This window comes from Dendropsophus ebraccatus, chromosome 1 (genome assembly GCF_027789765.1).
Source record: "Dendropsophus ebraccatus isolate aDenEbr1 chromosome 1, aDenEbr1.pat, whole genome shotgun sequence".
In the NCBI taxonomy this organism is placed as follows: Eukaryota; Metazoa; Chordata; class Amphibia; order Anura; family Hylidae; genus Dendropsophus; species Dendropsophus ebraccatus.
Genome location: NC_091454.1, coordinates 147859163 through 147884464, shown reverse-complemented (window position 1 = coordinate 147884464; position 25302 = coordinate 147859163). Strand labels below are relative to the sequence as shown.

General features: G+C 42.6%; 1 protein-coding gene across 4 annotated transcripts in view; it reads right to left on the bottom strand.

Annotated features, from left to right (window-relative positions):
- C1H15orf39 (chromosome 1 C15orf39 homolog) overlaps nucleotides 1–25302 on the bottom strand; it is a 60707-nt gene that overhangs the window by 3608 nt on the left and 31797 nt on the right. For 3 of the 4 annotated variants that reach the window (XM_069981737.1, XM_069981754.1, XM_069981748.1), the window contains exon 2: nucleotides 19840–23680. In XM_069981737.1, the coding sequence (XP_069837838.1) occupies nucleotides 19840–23623 (3784 nt within the window). In that variant the 5' untranslated portion in view covers nucleotides 23624–23680. Of the gene's footprint in view, nucleotides 1–16360; nucleotides 16395–19839; nucleotides 23681–25302 lie in introns of all 4 variants that reach the window. The other variant, XM_069981762.1, reaches the window with a different exon arrangement.

The window sequence follows — 25302 nt, the reverse complement described above, 5'->3', positions numbered from 1 at the left end:
GTTCTGACAGTGATGTAATCTTCGAGAGGCGGGCCGACCCTCATGCCGGCCCCCCTCTGCCGCGTCATAACTGTGCTCAGCCGCAATTGGCTGAGCACAGTTATGCTCAACCAATCGCGGCTGAGCACAGTTATGACGCGGCAGAGAGGGGCTGGCATGAGGGACGGCAGGAGCGGGTCAGCCAGCCTCCCAAAGATTACATCACTGTCAAAAGACAGGTATGTATAATGCACTACACTTCCGGGTCAATGGGCGGGGGTCGGGAACACGGGGAAGGGGGCCATTCACATACATAACATACATTACAAAGTTGTATAACTTTGTAATGTGTGTTTTTTTGTGAATAATTTCTTAGCGACGCACTACCCCTTTAAAGCCCAAGTGGACGAGTTGTACATGTGTCTCAAAGGGGTTAAATCTATCTAAATGAAAAAATGTCCCTTATTTACTAGAACTTTGGTAAATCCTTTACGGGCACAAGACTGAATAGTAATGGAGGTGTTGTTTTCCACACTTTTGAGCCTTGGTAAAACAAATGTACATGGGGGCTATGACCTAAACAGAGTCACTAGCTTACTGTTTTGGCCACTACAGTAAACATGCACCTGGCTCTCCATGCAGGTATATCTAGGGAGCCAATTTTGCCAGGTTACCAATGTATAGCTGAGGGTCAAATTGCAACAAGAGATATTAAAATCAAGGTAAGGAAATTCTATATTTAAAGAGATAGCATGTCTTGAATAAATGTCTGAAGGTACATGTTTAATTATATCTAATGAACCTTTATAAAATATCCAGTCAGCATTATGGTCAGTATTTTGCATCAAATATTACTATCATTTCAAAGAACACAGACACATTTTGATTGGTGAGGGGCAGGGCGCTCAGACCCCTGCAGATGCCAAAAGGCAGAGACAGGAGTACTAAACTGAGCTCTGTGGTGTGAGCAGTGTATGGGCTCACAGAAAGTCCATGTATCTGTACAAACTTGTCTTTGATGGTGCGTTTACAGAGATTTATCTGACAGATTTTTTAAGCCAAAGCCAGGAGTGGATTTGAAAAGAGAAGAAATCTCAATCTTTCCTTTATGACCTGTTCTCTGTTTATAGTCTGTTCCTGGCTTTGGCTTCAAAAATCTGTGAGAAATCTCTCTGTATAAACGCACCATAAAAGAGATGAGCTGAGCTGATCAAGAAACTAAGGAGCATAGTGCTCAGCTGAGCGCTTTCACCTCACCCCTTGGTTCTGGCAATTTAAGTGCACCTCTGCACTCACACCTCCACTGATCAAAACTTCTAATATATTGTCATGAGAAGTTAAAGGGGTTGTTCTGGAACTGTTAAGTGAAAGGAACCACCAGTATATAGAAAACAATAGCTGAAGCTCTTAGCTTAGCCTCCCCCTCCCTGTAAAATGACCTCTACACATGTCACTGAGGGAAAAAGAATTATACGAAATTATAATCACACCAACTTCAAAATCAATATATCTAAGAGCAAGCTCTAAAGCTGAATGAAATTCACCGGATGAGAAATAATCACTTGTTCGTGTGGCATCCTAACACCTTTAAACACCTGTGGATTCTGGTCCCTGCTGATCCTCAAAATAAATAAATTTAGGGTAGCTTCACATGTATCAGATCCGCAGCGGATTTCACGCTGCGAGTTTGCAGCGAAATCCGCTGCAGATCCTGTAGTGTGAAGCTGAATGCTGCCGTGCACCAATTGGCTGGTTAGGAGTCAGGAGCGTACACAGCCGAGGCGCAGAGCAAGTAATGTATGCTCGGGGCCGAGGCTGCAGGCGTCCGGCGGTTAAAGGGGCCGGGTCCCATACAGGCAGCGGATCTGCTGCGTGTATGGGATCCATTAAGCTTCACACTACAGGATCCGCAGCGGATTTCACTGCAAACTCGCAGCGTGAAATCCGCTGCAGATCCAGTACGTGGGAAGCTACCCTTAATTTGAACTTTCTCCCTCTACTTCAGAGCCTATTTGTCTTGTTTAGACAGAAATGAAAAGGACTTCTTGTGGATAGGTAGAATAAAGTTTTTTTAAATTTTTTATTAAGATGGAAAAGATCTTGAGAACACTTGTGTGGGTGCAACGGCCCCAAGGCCTCGCCAAGTGAAGTCCTAATCAGACATAAGAAATATGGGGGCCTATCCCTCCCCAATTCGCACTATTCCCCAGCCTCCACTTTGACCAGAACCACTAATCTCTTATATCATAAGATAGCTATTAAGGGGGAAATCTGAAATTGCTATCTTGAGCGTTCAACCTCCATAAGTTCTCTGGCTCCATAAACAGGCTCTCCCGTATGTTACTCAAACCCTGACTAAGGTTGCCCTATGTTATCTGCCCAAATTCCACCCCCTTTCTCAGAATGGTCCTCTCACTCTTAGGCTATGTTCACACAACCTCAAAAATATTGAAAAGACGGACAATTTTCATAATTAAAATAACGTCCGTTTTGCCACAATTTAACTGACTGCAATGGCAATGCATTGAAGTCTATGGGAAGAGGGACGTCCAATGCACACAACACATTGAATAACGGACGTTTTTGCCGTGGACATCAAAATAATGAACATGATCATTGATTTCAGACGTCTTTTGCAAACAGCAGACGTTTTTTTATTAGTTCACACACAGTTTTTCTTTTGTCACCGTTCTTTCTCTGTTTTTACTATTAAATTCAATGGACTTTTCAATTAAGTCACACCCAAAGGCCAATTAGTAATCCCAAACTAAAATAATGTGCAAACACCAGTCATTGGGAAGGCCAGACAGCTGAATAACGTCCGTTATTTTAGCCTCAAAATAACGGACATAATTTTAAACAGAGCTGAAAAAACTTTGTGTGAACATTATTCCCCATGAACACCCACCAGATATCTAGAATAACTTCAACCTCAAACACCTCCTTGAACTCCCAAGGACAAGGACAGTCTCTAAATGCACTGCTCCCTACTGCCTTTTGGGACCCAGTGCACATCATCCTTGTCTATCCAGAGACATCCCGATCCTAAGGTCTCAGTGATCTATGTCGAGATGATGTAATCTCTGTCCGCCTGTCGTCCAGGCAAGTATGTTATGTTTACTGGAGAGAAATTCCACAGAATCCCTCTTCCGGCACAATATTTAAAAATGGCTTCAGGCTGGAACTAAAAAACAAAAAAAAACAAAAACCTGCCCAGATTCCTAATTATTTCAAACTATGCCCTCTCCCAACCACTCTTAGCTTCACTGCAGACATTTGGTAAGTTAATTTTTTTGCTCATTAATGTCCACTCTGCACCCCATCTTGACAGAAAAAAAAACAGAAATGTAAATACATTTAGCAAATTTATTAAACAAACAAGATAAACTGAAATATCACATGGTCATAAGTGTTCAGACCCTTTGCTCAGTATTGAGTAGAAGCATCCTTTCGAGCTAGTACAGCCACAGTCTTCTTGGGAATGATGCAACTAGTTTTTCACACCTGGATTTGGGGATCCTCTGCTATTCTTCCTTGCAGATTCTCTCCAGTTCCCTCATGTTGGATGGTGAACGTTGGTGGACGCCATTTTCAAGTCTCTTCAGAGTTGCTCAATTGGGTTTAGGTCAGGGCTCTGGCTGGGCCAGTCAAGAATGGTCTGAGTTGTTCTGAAGCCACTGCTTTGCTATTTTATCTGTGTGCTTAGGGTCATTGTTTTGTTGGAAGATGAACCTTCGGGACCAGTCCGATGTCCAGAGCACTCTGGAAGAGGTTTTTATCTAGGATCTCTCTGTACTCTGCCGCATTCATCTTCACCTTGAGCTTCAGAGATGCAGTAAAGAAATGGGAGAAAGTACCACAAAGTCACTGCAGCCCTCCACCAGTCAGGGCTTTATGGCAGAGTGTGCCGACAGAAGCTTTTCCTCAGTACAAGACACATGAAAGTCCGCATACAGTTTGCCAAAAACACAATAAGGACTCGCAGACTATGAAAAATAAGATTCCCTGGTCTAATGAGACAAAGATTGAACTTTTTGGTGTTAATTCTAAGGGGTATGTCTAGAGAAAACCAGGCACAGCTCATCACCTGCCAAATATGATCCCAACAGTGAAACATGGACGCGACAACATCCTATGGGGAAGGGGGGGGGGGGGGGGTGTTCGGATGCAGGGACAGGACAACTGGTTGCAATTGAAAAAAAGATGAATGCGGCCATGTACAGAGATATCCTGGATGGAAACCCAATTCCAGAGTGCTCTGGACAAAAGGTTCATCCTCCAACAAGACAATGACCCTAAACACACAGAGAAAATAAAGCAGTGGCTTCAGAACAACTCTTTGACCATTCTTGACTGGCCCAGCCAATTGAGCATCTCTGGAGAGACTTGAATATGTCGTCCACCAACGTTTACCATCCAACCTAAGGGAACTGGAGAGCATCTGCAAGGAAGAATGGCAGAGGATTCCCACATCCAGATGTGAAAAACTTTTTGCATCATTCATAAGATGACTTATGGCTGTACTAGCTCAAAGAAGGAGCTTGTACTCAATACTAAGCAAAGAGTTTGAACACTTATGACCATGCGATATTACAGTTTTTCTTGTTTAATAAATTTGCAAAAATATCTACATTTGTTTTTTTTCTGTCAAGATGGGGTCCAGAGTGTACATTAGTGAGGAAAAAATATCTTTTTTGAACTTACCAAATTGCTGCAATGACACAGAGTGAAAATTTAAAGGTGTCTGAATACTTTCTGTACCTACTGTGTGTGTGTGTGTGTGTGTGTGTTTGTATTTATGTATATATAAAATATATACACAAACACACACACACACACTCAAAACATCTACTTTAGTCTTAAAAAAATTGAATCACATAAAATACAGAACATGAAATTCACTAAATCTGTTACAAACACTAAGATAATTTGATTACTAAGATAAGCAAAACATAAATGAGTTGTATGGGCAAAATATGCTGGGCAGCAGATGGGTGCTGTAAACACAATAAAGCAGTGACAGTCACCTATTCCGGTCAAACAGAGCTGCCTGTGACATGACGTCACCACTATAGCTGCCTGGTCAGCCAGGTAAGAAGCCAGTGCGACCCTTAACTGGCTGAGCAGGCAGCTCCTGTAGTGTCGAGACATGGAGAGGCAGTGTGGCACCTGTTCTGGACCAGGGTGGGTGAGTGTCACTTGTTTAACAGCAGCACAACCCTCTGTCCTGGATATTTTATTTTTTTTTGCTCTCACAACCCCTTGAGGACCAGGCCCAAAATGACCCAGTGGACCGCGCAAATTTTCATTTTTGTGTTTTTGTTTTTTCCTCCTCCCCTTCTAAGAGCTCTAGCACTTTCAGTTTTCTATCTACAAGGCCATGTAAAGGCTTGTTTTTTACAGGAGTAGTTGTACTTTGTAATCGCATCTTTCATTCTACCATAACATGTATGATGGAACCCCAAAAATATTATTTATGAAGATATAACTGGTGAAATCGTAAAAAAGAATGCAATATGGTTTCTTTTGGGGGGGGGGGGTGTTCCTGTGTCTACGTAATACACTATATGGTAAAAGTGACATGATACCATTATTCTATAGGTCAGCCTGAACACAGCCATATGCAAGTTTACACATATTTTCTAATGTTATATATATATTTTTAATGATTTTTTTTTTTGTTGTAATTATTAATAAAAATGGGCCTATTGTGACGCTTATAACGGTTTTATTATTTCACCTACGGGGCTGTATGGGGTGTCATTTTTTTCCGCCATGATCTCTAGTTTTTATTAATACCATATGTGTAAAGATCGGACGTTTTGATCACTTTTTATAATAATTTTTTACATATAATATATAACAAAAAAAAAAATTATATAATATATATATATATATATATATATATATGTATGTAATCCTGGCACTTTTTCCCCTCTTTTCGTCTATGCCTTTCACTGTTAGTGATGACGCTTGTCATACTTTAATAGATCTGACAATTATGCATGCTACGGTATATTATATGTTTATTTTTATATGTTTTATTTATATAAAATGGGAAAGAGGGGTGATTTAAACTTTTATTGGGGGAGGGCCTTTGGGGTATTTATAAAGACATTTTTACTTTTTTTTTTTTTTTTTTTTTACACATTTTAACCCCTTAGGGACCAAGCCTATTTGAGCCTTAATAACCAGGCTCATTTTTCAAAATCTGAACTGTCTCACTTTATGCGCTTATAGCTCAGTGATGCTTTAACATATGCTAGCGATTCTGAGATTGTTTTTTTGTAACATATGGTACTTTATATTAGTGGTAAAATTTGGTCACTATCTTTTCTGTTTTTTGTGAAAAACATAAAAATATCATGAAAAATTTGAAAAATTTGCACTTTACAAACTTTGAAATTTTCTCCTTCTAAGAAAAGAAAAATGTATCACAAATTAATTACTAGGTCACATTACCAATATGTCCTCTTTATTCTGGCATAATTTCGTAAACATATTTTACTTTTCTTCGGTGTTACGGGGCTTAGAAATGTATCAGCAAATTACCAAAAAAATTTACAAATTTTTTTAGGGACCAGTTCTTTTTTTAAGTTGATTTAGGAGGCTTGTATACTTGAAACCCCCATAAATGACCCCATTTTGGAAACTAGACACCTTAAAGAATTAATCTAGGGGTATAATGAGCATTTTAACCCTACAGGGGCTGGAGGAAAGTATTCACAAATAGGCCGGAAAAAAATGGAAAATAGAAATTTTCAAATAATATGGTTCGTTCAGATTAAAGTATCTCATTTTCACAAGCAACAGGAGAGAAAAAGCACCCCAAAATTTGTAACGCAGGTTCTCCTGAGTACAATGGTACCCCATATGGGGGCGTAAACCACTGTATGGGCACACAGAAGGGCTCAGAAGGGAAGGAGCGCCAATTAGCATTTTCAGTGCAGATTTTGCTGTACAAGTTTTCAGACGCCAGGTGCGTTTGCAGTGCCCCTGTAGTGCCAGGGAAGTGAACCCCCCCCCAGAAGTAAGCCCATTTTGGAAAGATAACCCCTCAAAGAATACATCTTGGGGTGTGGTGAGCATTTTGACCCCACAGGTATTAGAGGAAAGTGTTTAAAATTAGACAGTAAAAATGAAAAACTAGAATTTTTCCATTAATATGTATGTTTAGTTTGAAATTTCTTAATTTCACAAGGAACAGGAGAGAAGAGGCACCCCAAAATCTGTAAAGCAGGTTCTTTCGAGTAGAAAGGTACCCCATATGTGGGCATAAACAACTGTATGGGCACACAGAGGGGCTCAGAAGGAAGGGAGCGCCAATTAGCATTTTCAGTGCAGATTTTGCTGTAGAAGTTTCCGAGCGCCAGGTGCGTTTGCAGTGCCCCTGTAGTGTCCGCAGAAGAGAAACCCCCCAAAAGTCACCCCATTTTGGAAAGGGCACCCCTCAAAGAAGTCATCTTGGGGTGCAGTGAGCATTTTGACCCCACAGGTATTAGAGGAAAATATTCAAAATTAAGACAGTAAAAAGGAAAAACTAGAATTTTTCCAATAATATGTTTGTTTAGTTTGAAATTTCTCAACTTCACAAGGAAAGGGAGAGAAAGCGCACCCCAAAATCTGTAAGACAGGTTCTCCTGAGTACAACGGTACCCCATATGTGAGCATAAACCACTGTATGGGCACACAGCGGGGCTAAGAACGGAAGGAGCGCCAATTAGCATTTGCAGTGCAGATTTTTCTGAAGAAGTTTCCGAGCACCAGGTGCGTTTGCTGAGCCCCTGTAGTGTCTGCAGAAGAGAAACCCCCCAAAAGTCACCCCATTTTGACAAGGGCACCCCTCAAAGAAGTCATCTTGGGGTGCAGTGAGCATTTTGACCCCACAGGTATTAGAGGAAAGGATTCAAAATTAGAAAGTAAAAATGAAAAAAATGAATTTTTTCAATAATATGTTTGTTTAGTTTGAAATTTCTCAATTTCACAAGAAAGAGGAGAGAAAATTCACTGCAAAATTTGTAACGCAGGTTCTCCTGAGTACAACGGTACCCCATATGTGGGCATAAACCGCTGTATGGGCACACAGCAGGGCTCAGAAGGAAAGGAGCATCATTTTGCTGGTGCAAAACCGCAGCTAGTATCAGTTATTAGAATAGCGCAGGTGCTAAAAAATTTTTTTTTAAATGAGATTGCAGGTAATCTGGGGTGGTGACGGGCAACCTGGGAGTGTTTACTTGCTATCTGGGGTGTTTATGGGCAATCTGGGGTGGTACGAGCAGTGTGTGGCAATCTGGGGTGTTTATGGGCAATCTGGGGGTGTTCTCCGGCTATCTGGGGTGGTGACGGGCAATCTGGGGGGGGGGGGGGGGTCACAGGCAATCTGGGGGAGGAGTGACGGGCAATCTGGGGGAGGAGTGACGGGCAATCTGGGGGAGGAGTGACGGGCAATCTGGGGGAGGAGTGACGGGCAATCTAGGGTGGTTACGGGCAATCTGTAGTGGTTATGGGTAGCCTGTGGCAATCTGAGCAGTTACAGGTAAACTGGAGTAGTTATGAATAATCTGGGGTGGTTACAGGTAATCTGGGGTGGTTACAGGTAATGCGGAGTGGTTACAGGTAATCTGGCATGGTTACAGGTAATGCGGAGTGGTTACAGGTAATCTGGGGTGGTTACAGGTAATGTGAGGTGGTTACAGGTAATCCGGGGCACTTGACTTTTTATCCCATCACCAATGATTTTTACCGGAAGCATTTGGAACAAGTGATCAGTGGTATATAGTATATACCGCTGATCACTTGTGCCAGGACCACATCGGCTAGTCCCTGATCATTGCCCCATGCTCTCCGCCACCTCTGGTGGTGGAGAGAATGAGAGTTTGATCTTTTTTTAAGGGTGCAAACACACTTGTATCCGCAGCGAGTTTCTGGCTGCGTATTCGCAGTGAGACTCGCTAAGGATCCCGGCCATGTGTACTCAATGGCAGACAAAGTCGCAGCAGGGATGTACATCCCTGCTGCGAGTTTGTCCGCAGCTCACCCCGCTAACTCCCCGGCCGCCGGAGACTATACGTCACCTGCCCGTTCAGCCAATCAGTGCTGCGGTGGGGCAGCGCACTGATTGGCTGAGCGGGACGTGCCTGGAATCAGCGAAGGACCAGGTGATGTATAGTCTCCGATGGCCGGGGGGTTAACGGGTCGGCCTTTGGACAAACTCGCAGCAGGGATGTACATCCCTGCTGCGACTTTGTCTGCCATCGAGTACACAGGGCCGTGATCCTCAGCGAGTCTCGCTGCGAATACGCAGCGAGAAACTCGTTGCCGATGCGGAAAATGTGTTTGTACCCTAAGGAATTAATCACTGTGAACACTAAGGTTATTCCGGGGGGGACAGGGGGGGGGACATGTATTCATCTCCGCTCACTGTGGATTAACGGTGAGAGGAGATGAAAGCATGCAGTGCCAGTTACCGGTGGCCATCATTATACTGGTAATAACGGCGATAGTCGGTGCGGGGACTGGCCGGGACTGAGCTTCTGCAGTACAGTGTATTGTATCATGTGACCATCCTGCTGACAGGCAGTAGCACAGCCACCCCTGTCAGCAGGATGGCTTATCCATGTTAAGCCCAGGGGCCTTCATTAGGCCCCTGGAGTTACCATGGAGACGTCAGGGGGGACCGGACGGCGCCACGGGACCTCCGATCACATAAGTGGACCTGCGACGACGTCCGGTACACACCGGAACCCGTTAGATGCCGCTGTCATGCTTTGACAGCGGCATTTAACGGGTTAAACTGCCCGGAGCGGAGAAACCTCTGCTCCGGGAAGTTACAGGAGGTGTCAGCGGTCACACTGACCGCTGATCCCCCGTCCTGCAGCCGCCGCCGGGCGGTTATTTATTCCGATGCGCCCGCCGTTAAAAGGAGTACGCATCGGAATAAAGCCCATTAGTGTCCGCCGTGAAAAGGAGCATGGCGGTAACTAAAGGGTTAAGTCCCCTTGGGGGACTTTTACATACAATTAGACTATACACACTGACCATTGCTATGCCATAGGCATAGCATTGATCAGTGTGTTGGGCGCTCTGATGATTAAGCCTGCCTGTGGCGAAAATTTTTATTAAAGTATTTTATTGCCCCCCCAAAAGTTATACAAATCACCAATATACACTTATTACGGGAAATGCTTATAAAGTGCTTTTTTTCCTGCACTTACTACTGCATCAGGGCTTCCTGGTTAACATGGTGATGTGACGACCCGACTCCCAGAGCTGTGCGGGCTGTGGCTGCTGGAGAGGATGATGGCAGGGGGACACTGAGGGACACAAGGCACTGGAGGGACACAAGGCACTGGAGGGACACTGAGCATCCCCCTGCCATCATCCTCTCCAGCAGCCACAACCCGCACAGCTCTGGGAGTCGGGTCGTGACATCACCATTTTATCCAGGAAGTGAAACCTTGATGCAGTAGTAAGTGCAGGGAAAAAAAACACTTTATAAGCATTTCCCGTAACAAGTGTATATTGCTGATTTATATAACAAATTATTGAAATTTTTCACATCTTATCAAGAAAGCCTTAAGAACAATGCTAAAAAAAAGCTAGAGCATCCTGTATTTTGAAGAAAAAAAATTTAGATAAAAAAGAGAATCAAACTTTGCTTGATACAGCTACAATTTCTTTGGCCAGCCATTTGACATCCTACTAATGATTTTTGTATGAACCCCTTTGTAAGGATTCATATTGATGTAATCTAATCTTATATGTATGATGTCATCTTTGTATTAACTAGAGTGTTCTGTAAATCTCCCTCAGGGACCAGAGGCCAAACAGGTAATCATTCTGCTTCTGACTGTTTAATGTACCTCTAGGCGGCAAAATTGTGAAGTGTCGCTGTGTATATAATCTAGTTAGAAGTATACTTCATATATTAACAGATTTACAGCTTCCATTAGGGAATGACTATGATGGAAAAGGGGTTCTCTGTTAATAGATCAAAGCTGTCATAATATTGGTTTCTTTGAGCAATCAAAATAAAACAATAATCCCCTAAACCAATTATTTGTGATGAGTGTTATTACAGGACAGTTGCAGTGTAAAATTACTCTTACTCTTTAATCAATGGCACAAAGACCACATACTGGTGCAAGAAAAAAAAAATTATCTATCTTTCCAGAATTTTTAAATAGGCTGAGTAACCAAAGATGGCACCAGACAGATGTAGTCTACAACAGTATCTTTATGGAATATGTCAGCAAACTGCCCCTTGAGGGTATGTTCACGCTATGGAATACGCAAGAAAATTTTAAGTGCAAGTCCGCCTGTTCCATTGAATTTTTCAAACATGCCAATTCTTTTGGGGGACAGGGATTGAGCTTGAGAAATTTGTTGAGTTAATGTGACAGGCTAAACTAAGTGGAGTGCGGCCTCCACTTGAAAATAGTATTAGTCTTAAGCCTCTATTCCACAGAACAATTATTGTCCGTATTCGGCCGATAATCGTCCTGTGTAATAGAAGGCAACGATCAGCCAACATCGTTCATGTTGGCTGATCGTTGCGTTGTTTGTCTTTCAAACATGGTGAAAGACAAACAACTCATACAGAAACGATCTGCTGCCGTCGCTCCAAGGAATAGGAGCAGCGGCAGCAGACCGCTGCTGTATGCTATGGGCTGCCCAGTCGATCTAGCAATCACCCTAGTAGCCCCCCTGCAGCTCTCTGCCCCCCCCCCCCCCCCCGGACTCACCAGCTCTCTGCTGCCGCACGTAATAGCGGCAGCAGCGAGCTAGGAACGAGGGGCAAACAAGCGCGGACAACGTTGGGCCGTGGAATAGGGGCTTTACCGGTAAGACGTTTTCTCCGAAACCTTCACGACGGCACCACAGGGGCAGGAAAAGCACAAACACAAGAGGTTTAAAGCCCCTCCCCTTCCCACTAGCACCAGTGCATTACAATAATTTCTAAGCACCACGTGAGTATTATATTCAGCAATACAATATAAGGAGGGATGTTGGTGCCGTCGTGAAGGTTTCGGAGAAAACGTCTTACCGGTAAGACTAATAATATTTTCTGCCCTCACCTTCACAACGGCACCACAGGAGATATACCAACCATTTGCCTCAGGGCGGGGCCACAGCCTGAAGACCTTTCTTACCAAAACCAAGTCTTCACTGAGCTGAAACTGCCAACTGTGTGCCAATAGTTGACCAGGTGATCTAAAGATGTGTAAGCAGCCCTGAATGAATGGGCCTTGATCAATAGAGGTAAAGGTAATTCCAATACCTATGCTTCCATACAGCATTCCTGATTCCACAAGCTAGAAACTGCTGGAACCTCTTCAGTATATTCTCTCTCTGGAATTGATTGAAGATCAACCTGATATTTTCCTCCAGGTGTTACAGGATTCCAGGAACTATATTACCGCTTCCCTACGGTTCAGGAATAAAATTTCCATCCTTAATCATCTTTGGAGTTGTTACAGAATGGTCATAAGACAACGAAAGAGAATACCACAGTGGAAACAAATCAGGATTGGTATGACACTATTCTGTCCCCCTGGAAAAGGCAGTAAGGGTCACGGATAGTCAGTGTGCGGGTCTCTGATTAATCTTATCTAAGATTATGGTCACAGGCTTTTTGTTCTGCAGAGAAATGTTGGTTCATCGCAGTATAAAACAATCAGGGTGCAAGCTCTTGTCATGGCGGGCTGTATTCCGGAGGACCATGCCGATGACATGAAAAAGATGTCCTTTCAGCGATGTGCTAGCACTGATAAGGTGGCCTTCTGTCTGTTCAAATCCTATGATGTGAGATACATAGCTTGTAGAACAGGAACTTGAGGCTGTACTCCAAAATAGGTTTTGAAGGAAGACGATTAAGGCCTTCAAGTACAATGTTAAAATCCCACAGGGAATGTCCATTTAAACTAGGATTCCTGTTTAAAAGCGCTCATTAGTTCTAAACACATCTATGATTCATGAAAAATATAATGATAAATAGCAGATGATATATGATATAATGATAAATAGCAGATGCAACATGCACCTTAAGAGTGGCCAACTTGAGACCTTCAGATATATCCTAGAAGAGAACGGCCTCCTATTCTTCTAGACTGTAGAAATCACAGCCTCAGAGAGGCCTCTGCTCCTTAACATTAGACCCAGGATTCAGGTTGACATCTTGAATCTTGACAGATCCAGACGGAACTGGTCCCTGATGAAGTAGAAGGCAAAGGCTAAAATCCAAAAGTGGAAAAACCCAGAGGGCCCCAGGACTCGACAGAAAAGCTAGAACCCAATTCCTGGCAACCACACGGACCATCACTGCTGAGGAATTAGCCAAGAAGGCAAAGGAATCGCTGAAAAGCAAAGACGATCAATAATGTGCTCCCGAGGGAACCTATATATTTATTAATTTATTTATTTTAACGGTCGCCTCTGATTGATTCCCATATGTACTGCACAAAAACACATGTAGCAGCATGATTACTCTCAAGAGCAAAGTAACAGTCTATAAGACTAGTACAAATCCTCATGGCATCAGTTGAAGAGCCTAGAAATGGCAAGGTGATTATAACCACCTGGGTGTTCAAATCCAATTCTTCCCAGGTTTTGTTAATCATCAGTGACGAGGGCCTGAGAAGTCTCCTAAATAGGGAAAACTAGCTTCCTCTTGCTAACGACCAGCAAATAACTCATCTCCAATAGATCGTACCTCTTGTGTAACCTCAATGCCCAGTGAAAGTCTGGCAGAGAGAAGGTAAGATCAAATGGTAAATATTCCCAAGACTCTGTGTATCAAATCTGACAGAGCAGATAAGCCTATAAATAAATTACTGGATTCAAATAGTTGAGTCAGATAATGTAGAAGGCTCAAACCTAGAAGCAGAGGACAGGCCCTGTGACTTCTAGATTTTCAAGAGGTACCTCCCGTACACTGGAAGCAGCTGAAGCCATAAGAAAGTATAGCCGCCCCCGCCACGTAAGGGATGGCGCGAGGAGAACCAGCGGGCCATCGCTTACCCCAGATCCGAAGATCAGCCAGCCGCCTCCCTGGGAAGGAAGGAGGTTAAACACCAGTCAATCCCTGCTAGTAAGGGGAAAATAAATCTTCAAAACAGGGGCATCTTCCCATCTTCACCAAGGATCCCCCACCTCTCGTGTCTGCTCTACAGGGACAGGAAAAGCACTGGTGCTTGTGGGAAGGGGAGGGGCTTTTAACATCTTGTGTTTGTGCTTTTCCTGTCCCTAGGGCATGAGTTAACTCTTGTGGTGCCGTCGTGAAGGTGCGGGGAGAAATTTCCTTGCGTATTACGTAGTGTTAAACAGTGTTAAACTTGTTAACTACACTGTATGGGCAACTCCCATTTAAGTCCCTGGGTGTTACACAGTGTAACTCACAAGCTTTGGTTGTTTTCGGTTTCTTGACCACCTATGGGAATCGCAAACAGGTCAGAGATCTTTTGATCTGAAGATATATGTGGGTTGCAGAGGTAGGATCCGCATCTGGGGGACACTTATGGCCTTTATGGCCTATCCTGTGGATCCCTAGCTGCGCATCGGCGGTAAAGATCATCCAGTCGGTACTGCAGCACCAGCCAAGATAATCTTTTCTGAGACCGGCCATTCCGTGACCCGGCCTTGTCACGGAACGGCTGGTCTCATACAAAGTGTCCCATCCCATTATTTAAAAAAATGGTTTGTGGTTGACCATGTTTTTCTGTACATTAAAAGTAATCAGCTAAACGGACTTCAAAAGTGCAGTGTGAACCCAGTCTTAGTCAGAAATATAGCATGAGCCTTATATTATTTCAACACTCATTTAACAACAGGCAGAATAATTATCTCACTCTGTATCCTCAATTGCAATTTCCAAGGTGGCCTGTACACTGTAAGGGCCCGTTCACAGTACGAAATCGGTGCGAGATTCCATGTAGAATCTCTCTGGCCGAGACAGGAACTGTCCAGAGCAGGAGAGGTTTTCTATAGGGATTCCCATAAAAAAAACTCTCCTTTTCTGGAGAGTTCCTGTCTCGGCCAGAGATGGCAGCAGAGAGCACTGTGTCAGACTGAAAATAAAACATTTCCTGCATGACATGAAAGCAGCTAATAAGTATGGGAAGACTTAAGATTTTTTTTATAGAAGTAAATTACAAATCTATATAACTTTCTGACATCAGTTGATTTAAAAAAAAAAAAAAAAAAAAAAAGATTTTCGCTGGACAACCCCTTTAGGTGGAGAGGCGTGGAGGCGCTCGGGCCCTCCCAATCAAACTGATAGAAGGCAGGATTACGTTGTGTAAACAGGCCCTAAGGCTAGATTAACACGTACCGTATCACAGTCGATTTTTTTCACTGTGAGTTTCTCACAGTGAAATCCACTACAATGCTGATTTCAATTGAAGTATATGGCCTTCCATTCCCGCAAGGGATTTAAATTCTGCTGCGAGAAAATCATGTTATAGGCTTGTAAAAATTAACTACTTAGCTCCCCACATCATGCTTAGCCGTCCGTGTTCCACCGGTGTGCTCCCACATGCTTCTTCAGTTCCCTGCTGGCTGACAGCCCGCTCAGCCAATCACTGCGTCGTCCCACCGCAGCCAGTAATTGGCTGAGTGGGCAGTCAGTCAGCAGGAACCTGGAGAAGCATGCGGGAGCACACTGGCTGAACATGGACGGGTAAGCATCATGTGGGGAGCTAAGTAGGATGTGGGAATATGGAATGCCATATACTTTAATAGAAATCAGTATCGCAGCAGATTTCACTGCGAAACTCGCAGTATGAAATACGCTCTAATGTGGTAAATGTTGATCTAGCCTAAAGGCCTTCTCCTACATAGCCTCCTGCTCTTCAGCTATTGGCTGATGCTACACCAACACAGGCATAGTAAGCAGAAGGTATATGTGAGGTGCTGCATTATACAATAGCTAAAGAGTGGAACGTAATGTCAGAAGGTAGTAGTGTCTTTTTTCGCCAACTTCTCACATAAAGCTCTGAAACATGTAAGCATTTTGTTTTTGCCAATGGTTTCCTATTGAGTACAGAGCACTTTGGAATTTACATTTGAGCAAACCAGAATTAATAAGTGAATGCCTTCGTATATATATGTCCATCTGACTAGTCATAAAGATGTGGCTGAGCTACAATACCGGGTAAAGCCTATCGATAAAGGGGGGGGGGGGGGGGGGGGCCTGAAAGGGAAAAAAAAAATACTATGTCAAGTCTGTCTCGTAGTATGAACCCATCTGATTTTCGAAAATGTAAGTCGGCACATAAGAGAAACATTCAAATAAACACACTAATGTGTGCCCATTGGCACTTACAAAAAAACACACACTTCTACAACCCCTAAGTATTGTTATTTTCAAAGATCGCATACGTACTTGAGTGTATGCAGCCCAGACTGTGTGCGGGAACCTGGAAGATATAAAGTTTAGGGACATGAGCCCAAAGAGAATAGGAAAGACAGGAAAACCCCTGCAGTCATTCACAGGGCACACAACTCCAGGCACTAGAGGTCTATTACTATTCTTATTTATTTAGCCCCCACAAAATGTGGTGTCACAGATCTCTGCACGTCTGTCTTGTCATTTTAGCTTTTCTGGTCTGTCATAGCAGCAGAAAAAATAAACATGACAGAATGCTGGATGCCTCCGCTGACATATAATGGAATCCAGTAGGTTCCGTCATGTTGTCCTTGGTTTTGACAAGAATGGCGATGAATGCCATGTTATTCTTCCTGTCAAAAAAAATCTGTGACAGATGCTCTTAACAGAGTTTTCAATACCGATGTGAATACAGCGACAGCCTAGTTAGTAATAAGAGATGGTAGAAAAGAATTCCTGGCCAAAGATAAAAAGCTGGAGTTGTACACCCAGGTCCACTAGCAAGCCTAGCAAAAGCTATAGCAGTGTCATGCAGCAGGCTACATGGGAGGAACACCACATGAAAAGGACCTTTATCCATGGATGTTACTGAAAGCGAGAGGCCGACATTAAACTAAATAATATGTAAGGTTGACTAATAATAGAGGTGTGTGTGTGTGTGTGTGTCAAAACTCATATGACCATTACATTTCTCTAAAGACATCAGAGGGTATTACAAAGAAAAAACTGGTTAAATATAAAAACCCATTCAATTTTGGGTGTGAATTATTAAATAAGGAAAATGTTCTGTAAAAAGAAACTTGTGAAAGTAGAATTACAGAAGCTGCTACAGTGGTGGGAGGTCTAGTTATATGCAAAAATTACACATACAGAATACAATGCAGTAGCAGAGACCCTCTCACATTTAGTATGAGATAATACTCAGGGACAGGCTCCCTCATTGTATCTAGCTATCATTTACTTGTCTTGTTGCATTTCATAGATACTCTCAGGTTCACAATTGCAAAGTTACATAACGCTGTACACATGGCTATACTTGCTACAGCGATATCAACAGTCACAGTTATTATATCCTATGTATTAGCATCCTATTGTACATTATAAAGGTGTTCTGGGGAGTCACAATGTTACTTTTTATCTGGGTTTTCTCATGGGGAAGAAAAATATTTTGAAAAGTTAAATTAAAATACAAGTAAAAAATAGTAAAGTTTATTAGAAACATAACTGACCTCAGCATTTCTAATACTGTTCTATGCTGCTGTGCTAGCCACAAATGTCCTGCAAGATATTTTCCCTGTAGACTATACTACTTTACAAGTAGTAGCAGACTGGCAGCACAGAAGCAGTGTGACAACAACAGTAAGGTAAGTATATTAAAGACTATTTTACTGTGTTTGGTCAATTTACTAAAGATATCTGAAATGTTCTGCAAAGTGGCATTTTTTATCGTAATCTAAAATCTTTCTATGCTACAGAGCTTCTATAAGAATTATAATATAAAGTGCTAATATATTCCCTAGTCTTGTACAATGAGAGATGAGTAGTAAATATGCAAAACAACAAATAAGGAGAGAAAAAAATGGTAATGTGAATGTGGCCTTAATCTGTAATTGTATTAAAGAACAACCACTTTAACCTAAAATAACTGCTGGGCACAATAGATTTCCCCCAACTGCTTTAATGGGTTATCCAGAAACAGCACTACCCCTGCTCTTCAGTTTGGGTGCTGTTTTGCAGCTCAGGTACAGGATCTGCAGCAGATTTGATGCTGCAGATATTAAATGTAACTAAATAACTAAACATAGCATCAAATCTGCTGCAGATCCTGTACGTGTGAATGATCCTTTTATCAGCCAAGAGCATCACTAGAAACGCTCCTGCAACTAATAAATCGGTCCTTGCAAATGGAGAAGCGTTGGGCTTTGGAGGAGGGAGTGTTTTCAGACCCTAAACAAGAGTTAAGCTTTTCGAGTTACTTACACTACAGAAAATTTTTGTATATGCACTAAATTGGAATATTGGAATTCCACAGACCATGGCAAAAGGTAATTTAGAAGATTTTAGGGCTACTAGTAAAAAAAAAAAAAAAAATGTTACACAAGAGATCCCCTTTCATGCATAGTCACATTCTGCAGTTAGCTCTTTGTGGTAAGCCATCTCTCTCCATGTTGCATAAAAATTTTAATTTACCCAATAGCTATTAAAATGATATGAACCCACTCGTAAAGAAATAATTCTGAATGCAATTTTGTGGCTGTACCAAGCAACTGCATTGTGTGAATGCAAACATTCAGTGGGAAATTTCATAAAAGCGGAAGTTAAAGGAAACCAATCATGAGGATTTAGGATTCAGTCTCCTCGAAAATGTTGTTTTATTACTGCCTATGCTGTAAGCAAATTAACACAAACTAGTCTTGTGGGCAGCCTCAACTAGTCACAGTTCCTGAGCTGTAATTACTGCCAACATGCAGTAATCCTGCCTCTGATTGATGTAGCAGCAGGGCCAGTTTTAGGCTAAGTGAGGCCCTGGGCAAAATTAAAAGTGGGGCCCCAATTAAATGGGGTCATTAATTTACACAGCATAGTTCATGAAATCTATAGCGTAAAATCTGCAGCAAAAATAGTACATGTAAATGTCCACTTAAGGATACGTTCACATGTAACAAGTTAGCAACGGATTTCATGCTGCAAGTTTCTCAGCAAATCTGCTGGGATACTTGGTATCATTATGGACTCTGGTCCTGCATTCTGAATATCTGCTGTGAGAATCTAGTGACCGCCATATTTAACTTATTAACTACAGGTAAAAATAATAAACAGCAACTCCCTACCTTCCCGCACTCCCTCGTCACGCTCCTCCAGGAGTCTTCAGGTCTCTGCACTCAGCCAGTGTGCTGTCCTGCTGCAGCCTGTGATTGGCTGAGCAGTCATCAGTTAGCAGGGACCCAGAGACTCAAGCAGAAGTGCGGGCAGGTAAGTATAGCCTCCAGCAGCAGCTCCTCAGCCTGTGTTCAGGATAAGTTACAGTAGATCTCCCTTTGCCATGGAACAAGCTGCTGCCGTGTGTTCCTGCATCTGACACACAGGAACCACGGCAGCTGTAGGGGGGGCCCCTGAGCAATTGCCCTACCTCCCCCCCCCCCCCAACGCCGACCCTGTGTGTGTGAACCACTCCCAGAGAGGCAGGATTACAGTGCGGAGGGGACTGATTACAGCCCAGGAACCATGAGTTGAGGGAGAGACAATGCCCACATGACTAGTTAGTGCGGGGGGAATAAAACTACATTTCCAAGGATACTGAGAAAATGCCAAACGAGCAATTCTTTATATCCTTAATGTACCTCGGAACCCCCAAATCCTCATGATTGGTTCCCTTTAAAAAAGAGTATTGCTACTAAACAAGCCAAGCTACAAAAAGCACTCTCTTACTGGTTGCTAATTCAACTGTAGACAAACACCAGAGAAATTATACTCACCAAGCTCCTGTTGTATGGTGTGTCTGCAAAAAAGACAAAGTAAGTCTGGATAAACATCAGGAAGCTGTTTAAGGGCCAGTAATTTTAACATGCGGGAAGGACAGTCTTTTAGCTCGGTCTCTCTGAGGAGTTTTTCTTCAGATAAAGTGGTGGGGCGAAGTTCTACTTTGTGCTTTTGCAAAATTTTATCGACAGCAGGGCCCAACAACTCTGGAAATAAAACTTCCTTTACTAGATAGATAGGGATAAAGATTGCTCCTGCTCGTATGACATGTGGAAATGGGCATCTCCGAGTAAACATGAATGTTTCCAACTGGGAAAGCAGCTTATGAAGTCTTAAAGGAACTCCATCAAAAGCAAGCCATATATCATGGCTTGGCAGGTCTGAGGACTGGTCATTTGACCTAAAACTGTTCTTAGTCTTTACAGGTATCTTGCTTGTCTCATCCTCCTTGGTTTTTGATAGCCAGTCCTCAAGTAAGTTGGAAGGAGATCTAGCAACAGCACTAGTGATTGCTGTGTACACTGAGCGGTGAAGATCACAGAACTGTTTACCAGAACTACTAAGAGAAGGTTCACCTACACTTGCCAATGACACATTAGCTTCCCCTAGTGCTGGAGAAGATTCAGGAGCACTAGGAGGCAGAGACTGCACTGTATCAGATGAAAACAGATTAGGCACATTTTGGGAAGTAGAGTCAATACCAACTCTGTGTGTCTCTTCTTCAGGCGAAGACATCTTTTTCATTTTGTACTTCCGGAACATGAATGATTTTGAACTTTGGAAGCCACTACTTTCATTTTCAGAACCCGACGGTGAAGACAAAGAGTGGCATGATTCAAGGGAATTTCTTGCAATCTGCACAGGTCTCTCTATAGATGGTGATTGTGAGGTGTGCAACCCTATTGTGTTAGTGTAGTAAACAGCAGGAGGAGAAGCAAGTAGAACAGGCAAAACAGTGGTTTGGGTTTTCATGGTATTCACAAAGACTGAAAGATCTGAGTGACTGTGATGTTGCACTGGAGTAGGTAAAGTCCTTAAGGTCTGGCTTGTAGTTCTGGAAGGTTCTTGTTGTGGTAAGCTTTCAGGTACCCGAGAAGAATTATCCTGAGCCTGATAAGACAGGTTTTTGTTATAATGTGATTTGTAATGGTCCTGAAAGTTATTAGATTTGCTTCTATAGTCTTGAGTTGGGCGATTCTTCTGAAGTTCTTTTGGTATGTGTTCAGTCATCTGAGGTAGGAAACTTTTTTGGCGCTGGCTGAGCAATCTCTCAGTATCTCGAGAATAGTCACTCTCCTGATGTCTATTAGAAAAGCTCTTGGTGGCATAGGACAAAGATCTTTCCTTTAAATTATTTTGAGTTTCTGCAACCAGAGACTGGCAAGTGTCCTGGTGCTTCCAGGCAAAGGCTTTGGGGGCATGAGAGAGAACATTGTTTTGCCTCTGTTTATGTGCATTTGCAGTTGACAGTCTATTCTCTGGGCCTGAGGAGGACAGTCTGTCTTGACTTGATTGAACCATTATGTTAGAGACTTGAGTAGAATGCCTTCCCTGACTCACGTGGACAATTCTGCTGTTGTCTGAAGACATGAAGCCATCTTTACCCTGAAATTGTTTTTTAACTTTACTAGGGCAACTTTCTGCAGCAATAATATGCAAGTTATCTTTGCCATAGCAAGGAAAATCCTGCTGGCCACCAGGATAGGGATTGGTCTGGGGTAACTTTTTCAAACTGAGATCTAGAACCACAGATTCCCCACTTGTATTTTGCAAAGAGACTTCTTGTTCTCCATTTTGCACACGATTTCCATTTTCAACTTTTGCATTATTTGCATTGTCAACATTCACTATACTAGAGTTTTTCATCCCATCGTCAGAAAGTGGAGGTTTTAATAAAGGAGAAGTAGATACTACGTTTTCCACTTCAGATTCTTGATTTAAAGGAAAAGGATGAGGGGCTTTTCCTTCTAAATAGGCACGATATGGGGCAAGGCTAAACACATCATTAATAACAGGCATTGGTGGGGATTTTGGATTATCATTATTAACATCCTCACTGACAGAAGTAGAAACTACCTGGGAACTACCTGGAAGGTCACAGTTTGGAGACACTAATGCAGCTGTATCATGTCCTGATTTCACATTGTTATAGTTCATTTGATACTGGCTTTCAACCCCAGAAACAGAGGAAGGAATAGGAGCAGTGGATTCTGCACGTTCTAGATTTAGGTGTGATCTACTGCTATGACTTGTGGTAGTGTTTTCTACTGTTCGAACACCTGTAAGTCTGTCTTCGAAAGAATGGATTGAGCTATGCAACGAGGATGCTTCTAAAGTAATTGAATGGCTGCTGGCATGTTGACCAGATAAAAGTTCATGACTGGAAACAATTGGAGTCATAACGGAACTGTTACATTTTTGAACAATAGACGTATGGGCACTCTGTCTTGCAAATGGATCTTGATAGGCTGTCCTTTCTTGCAAATTTCTATTTTTTGGGGTTGAGTCAAACATTTCTTTTTCCACTCTGCTAGGTGTCGCACAAATACCTCTATTCATCTGGCCAGATTGTGCCCACAAATTTTTATCACGCTGAGGTGAGCACACTGAAATCTCTGTAATGGTCTTGTGTGTACTTGGGTTCACTTGGAATGGTCCCTCACTTGCTTGTACAGGTCCATCAAGATGAGACATTTGCACTCTTAACTCTGCATTCACATATCCGGAATGTATGTGTTGCGATTGATTAGGATAAACTGAACTAGCCCTGACATTCTGGGGAGATCCTGTAAAGTCCATACTATTGCTAGAAAATGGTGAGGATCCTTGGTGGACACTGTTTGTTGCATTACTGTAATGATTTTTGGAATACAAATGTCCCATTCGACGATCTAGGCTACCCTGATAGTTACTTGGTTTATTGTTATGTTGTGGCGAGGGAGTGGTAAAGGCTGATGTTCTTTGCCTTCCAAAAGGTACATTGCCTTCAGCATAGAGAAGCTGAACATTTTGTTGTGCAACAGAGTGACAGGCATCTGTGAAAAGGTCTTTCTGGGGACTCGTTGAAGAAACACCTACTGCAAGACTCATATCAGCCCTGTGCCTATAAATGGGAGTTTGCTCCTGTAAGGCCTGGGACCGAGAGGATTGGCTCCCAGCTGCCTCAGGGTAAGTGCTAGGGGTAGAGAGGTGCTTTTTTGTTCCAGAGGCATACAAAGGAGAAGATGAATGGGCAAATCTTGCAGATGAACTCCATTCTACAGCTGATGGACATAGTGACTGAGATGCTACACAAACACCGAGAGATTGGAAACCTCTTGAACCATATGCTGCATCCATAATGTTGCTGGCACTCCTGTAAACAGGCCTGGGCATTGCAATTGGAGGGCAGGCACGTGGGTATGCCATATGGTAACTATGCACTGGAGCACTCTGGTGAACTGAAACCTGATTATTTGGATTATCTGGCAGTTGCAAACGGTTATGTTGTCGGTCAGCTTGTGGTCTTTGATAGTTCAGTGAAGCTTCCCTAGTTTGCAAATGTTCATTTAGGGCACTGCTTGCATACTGCAGATATGCTGCTGAAGAGCTCCAGGGACTAGATGATCCGTGCCCCTCAGAATCAGGTACAGGATAGCTCATGAAGTTCTGGCATGCCTGCACATCTTGCGGGGTTGCAATCCCAAAACAGGATGCAGAGCGCTGAGGTGTCAAATCCAACCGGGATAACTTATTGTGCATCGTATGATCCACATTGCTAAAGTGTCTTTTTTCAGCCATTACTAATACAAGTGGATAACGCTCTTAAAGTCCTTCTTGTGTGGCAATTGCCATTCCCTGTGAAAAAAGAAAACAAATTAATAAATAAAGAATTGCAAAAGTCATTCTCAAGTATTAGCAAGAACAGTATGGGTATACAATAACATATTTTAGATGAAATGGCTTTTTGTTATCACCATTGCTTTGTGAAATTTACCCAAACATAATATTGCCTGTAATCTATAAAATAGAAAAAGAAAAAGTACACAGGAAAAAAAAGAAGCTGTTTGGATAGTTACAAAACTATTTTTTTTCTCTGAATGATGTACACCTTCTCAAATCTGCTCCAACAGCAGAGCAATGTTATGCAAGACACTCATGAATGACCTTACTAGGACAGCAACAATGACATATAACACATAACAAAGATTAAGAGTGGGCAAAACAAGTCTACAAGACCAATATAAATAATTCTGGCTAGCTAATTAGAGAAAGTAAGAGCACATAGACATGTACATGAACTTGCACAGTGTCTGCTGGCACACATTAACAAGTCTGGAAAGATGTGATGCCCTCAGGACTTAGGTTGGATCCCATGACAGTTTGGAATCAAAACAAAAGTCTAATCTAGTCAAGGAATCGAGGAAGACAAACAGTGAATGCTAAATAAATACCACCACCTCTGTGTGTCTATGTGATCCAAAGGAATACGGTTATATTATAAAACAAATATATAAAACACCCCTACAACTTCAACGGTTTGCAAATTGTAACAGTATGACTGCCATACCACAAGTAGCAAAGTACACGGGAAGTGCAGGGTTTCTGGATTTTATTGTAAAAAAAATGTGGTCATGAAGCAAGGGCACAGTACTGGATTCAGTGTAGTGCTCTTGGCTCTGGCTGGGGAGCAATCTAAGAGTCCTATTAGACAGCCCAATCAATAATGTAAACAAGCGCCAATCTGCTAGATTGGCGCTAGTTTACTAAGCCCATTGCACATGTCGATAATCTTTTAACAAGGGCTGCACGGACATCAAACACTCTACTGATAATAATTACAAGGGGCGGGCCAGCCGGGCGTGGATCAGCGCTCTAGGGGCAGGGTTGTGCTCCAGACTGTCTTACCTGACAAAGCACTACATAAGAACTACACGGAAATGGCGCAGAGGATGAAGGGATATACCTTCATCCTCAGCAATCCGTATATAATTGCGCAATAGGGAGCTATCAGCAGGTTAGATTTGTCTAACATGCTGATAGTTCCCTAATAAACAGTAGGTAAGTGTGAGCTCACATGGTAGGTCAGTCATTTGTCAGCATGTGGAGGAAACCCTGAAAACATGTATTCGTTAAAAAGTACCTATGCTTCAACAAACTTCAAACTGTCATAGCGCAATATCAGAAATTGTCATTAAGGCTAAGGTGCTTTGTCTTTCAGCAATCACAAGAATAAGGGGCAGAAGCGCACAAATGCACATGCTGTGCTTCATTATCTCCACTCAGCTCAAAGAAACAGAGTACAGAATCACAATGCAAGTCTATATGACTTGCTCCTACTATCAGTAAAGTAGGAGCGTTGGCTGTAGCAACCTTCAGATTGTTGCTTGGTCTGTTAGGGTAGGTTCACAAGACGGAATCCGCACTGTTCCGTTGGATTCCGTAGATCGTACCTGTTCACGGTGGCACGCGTATCCGCC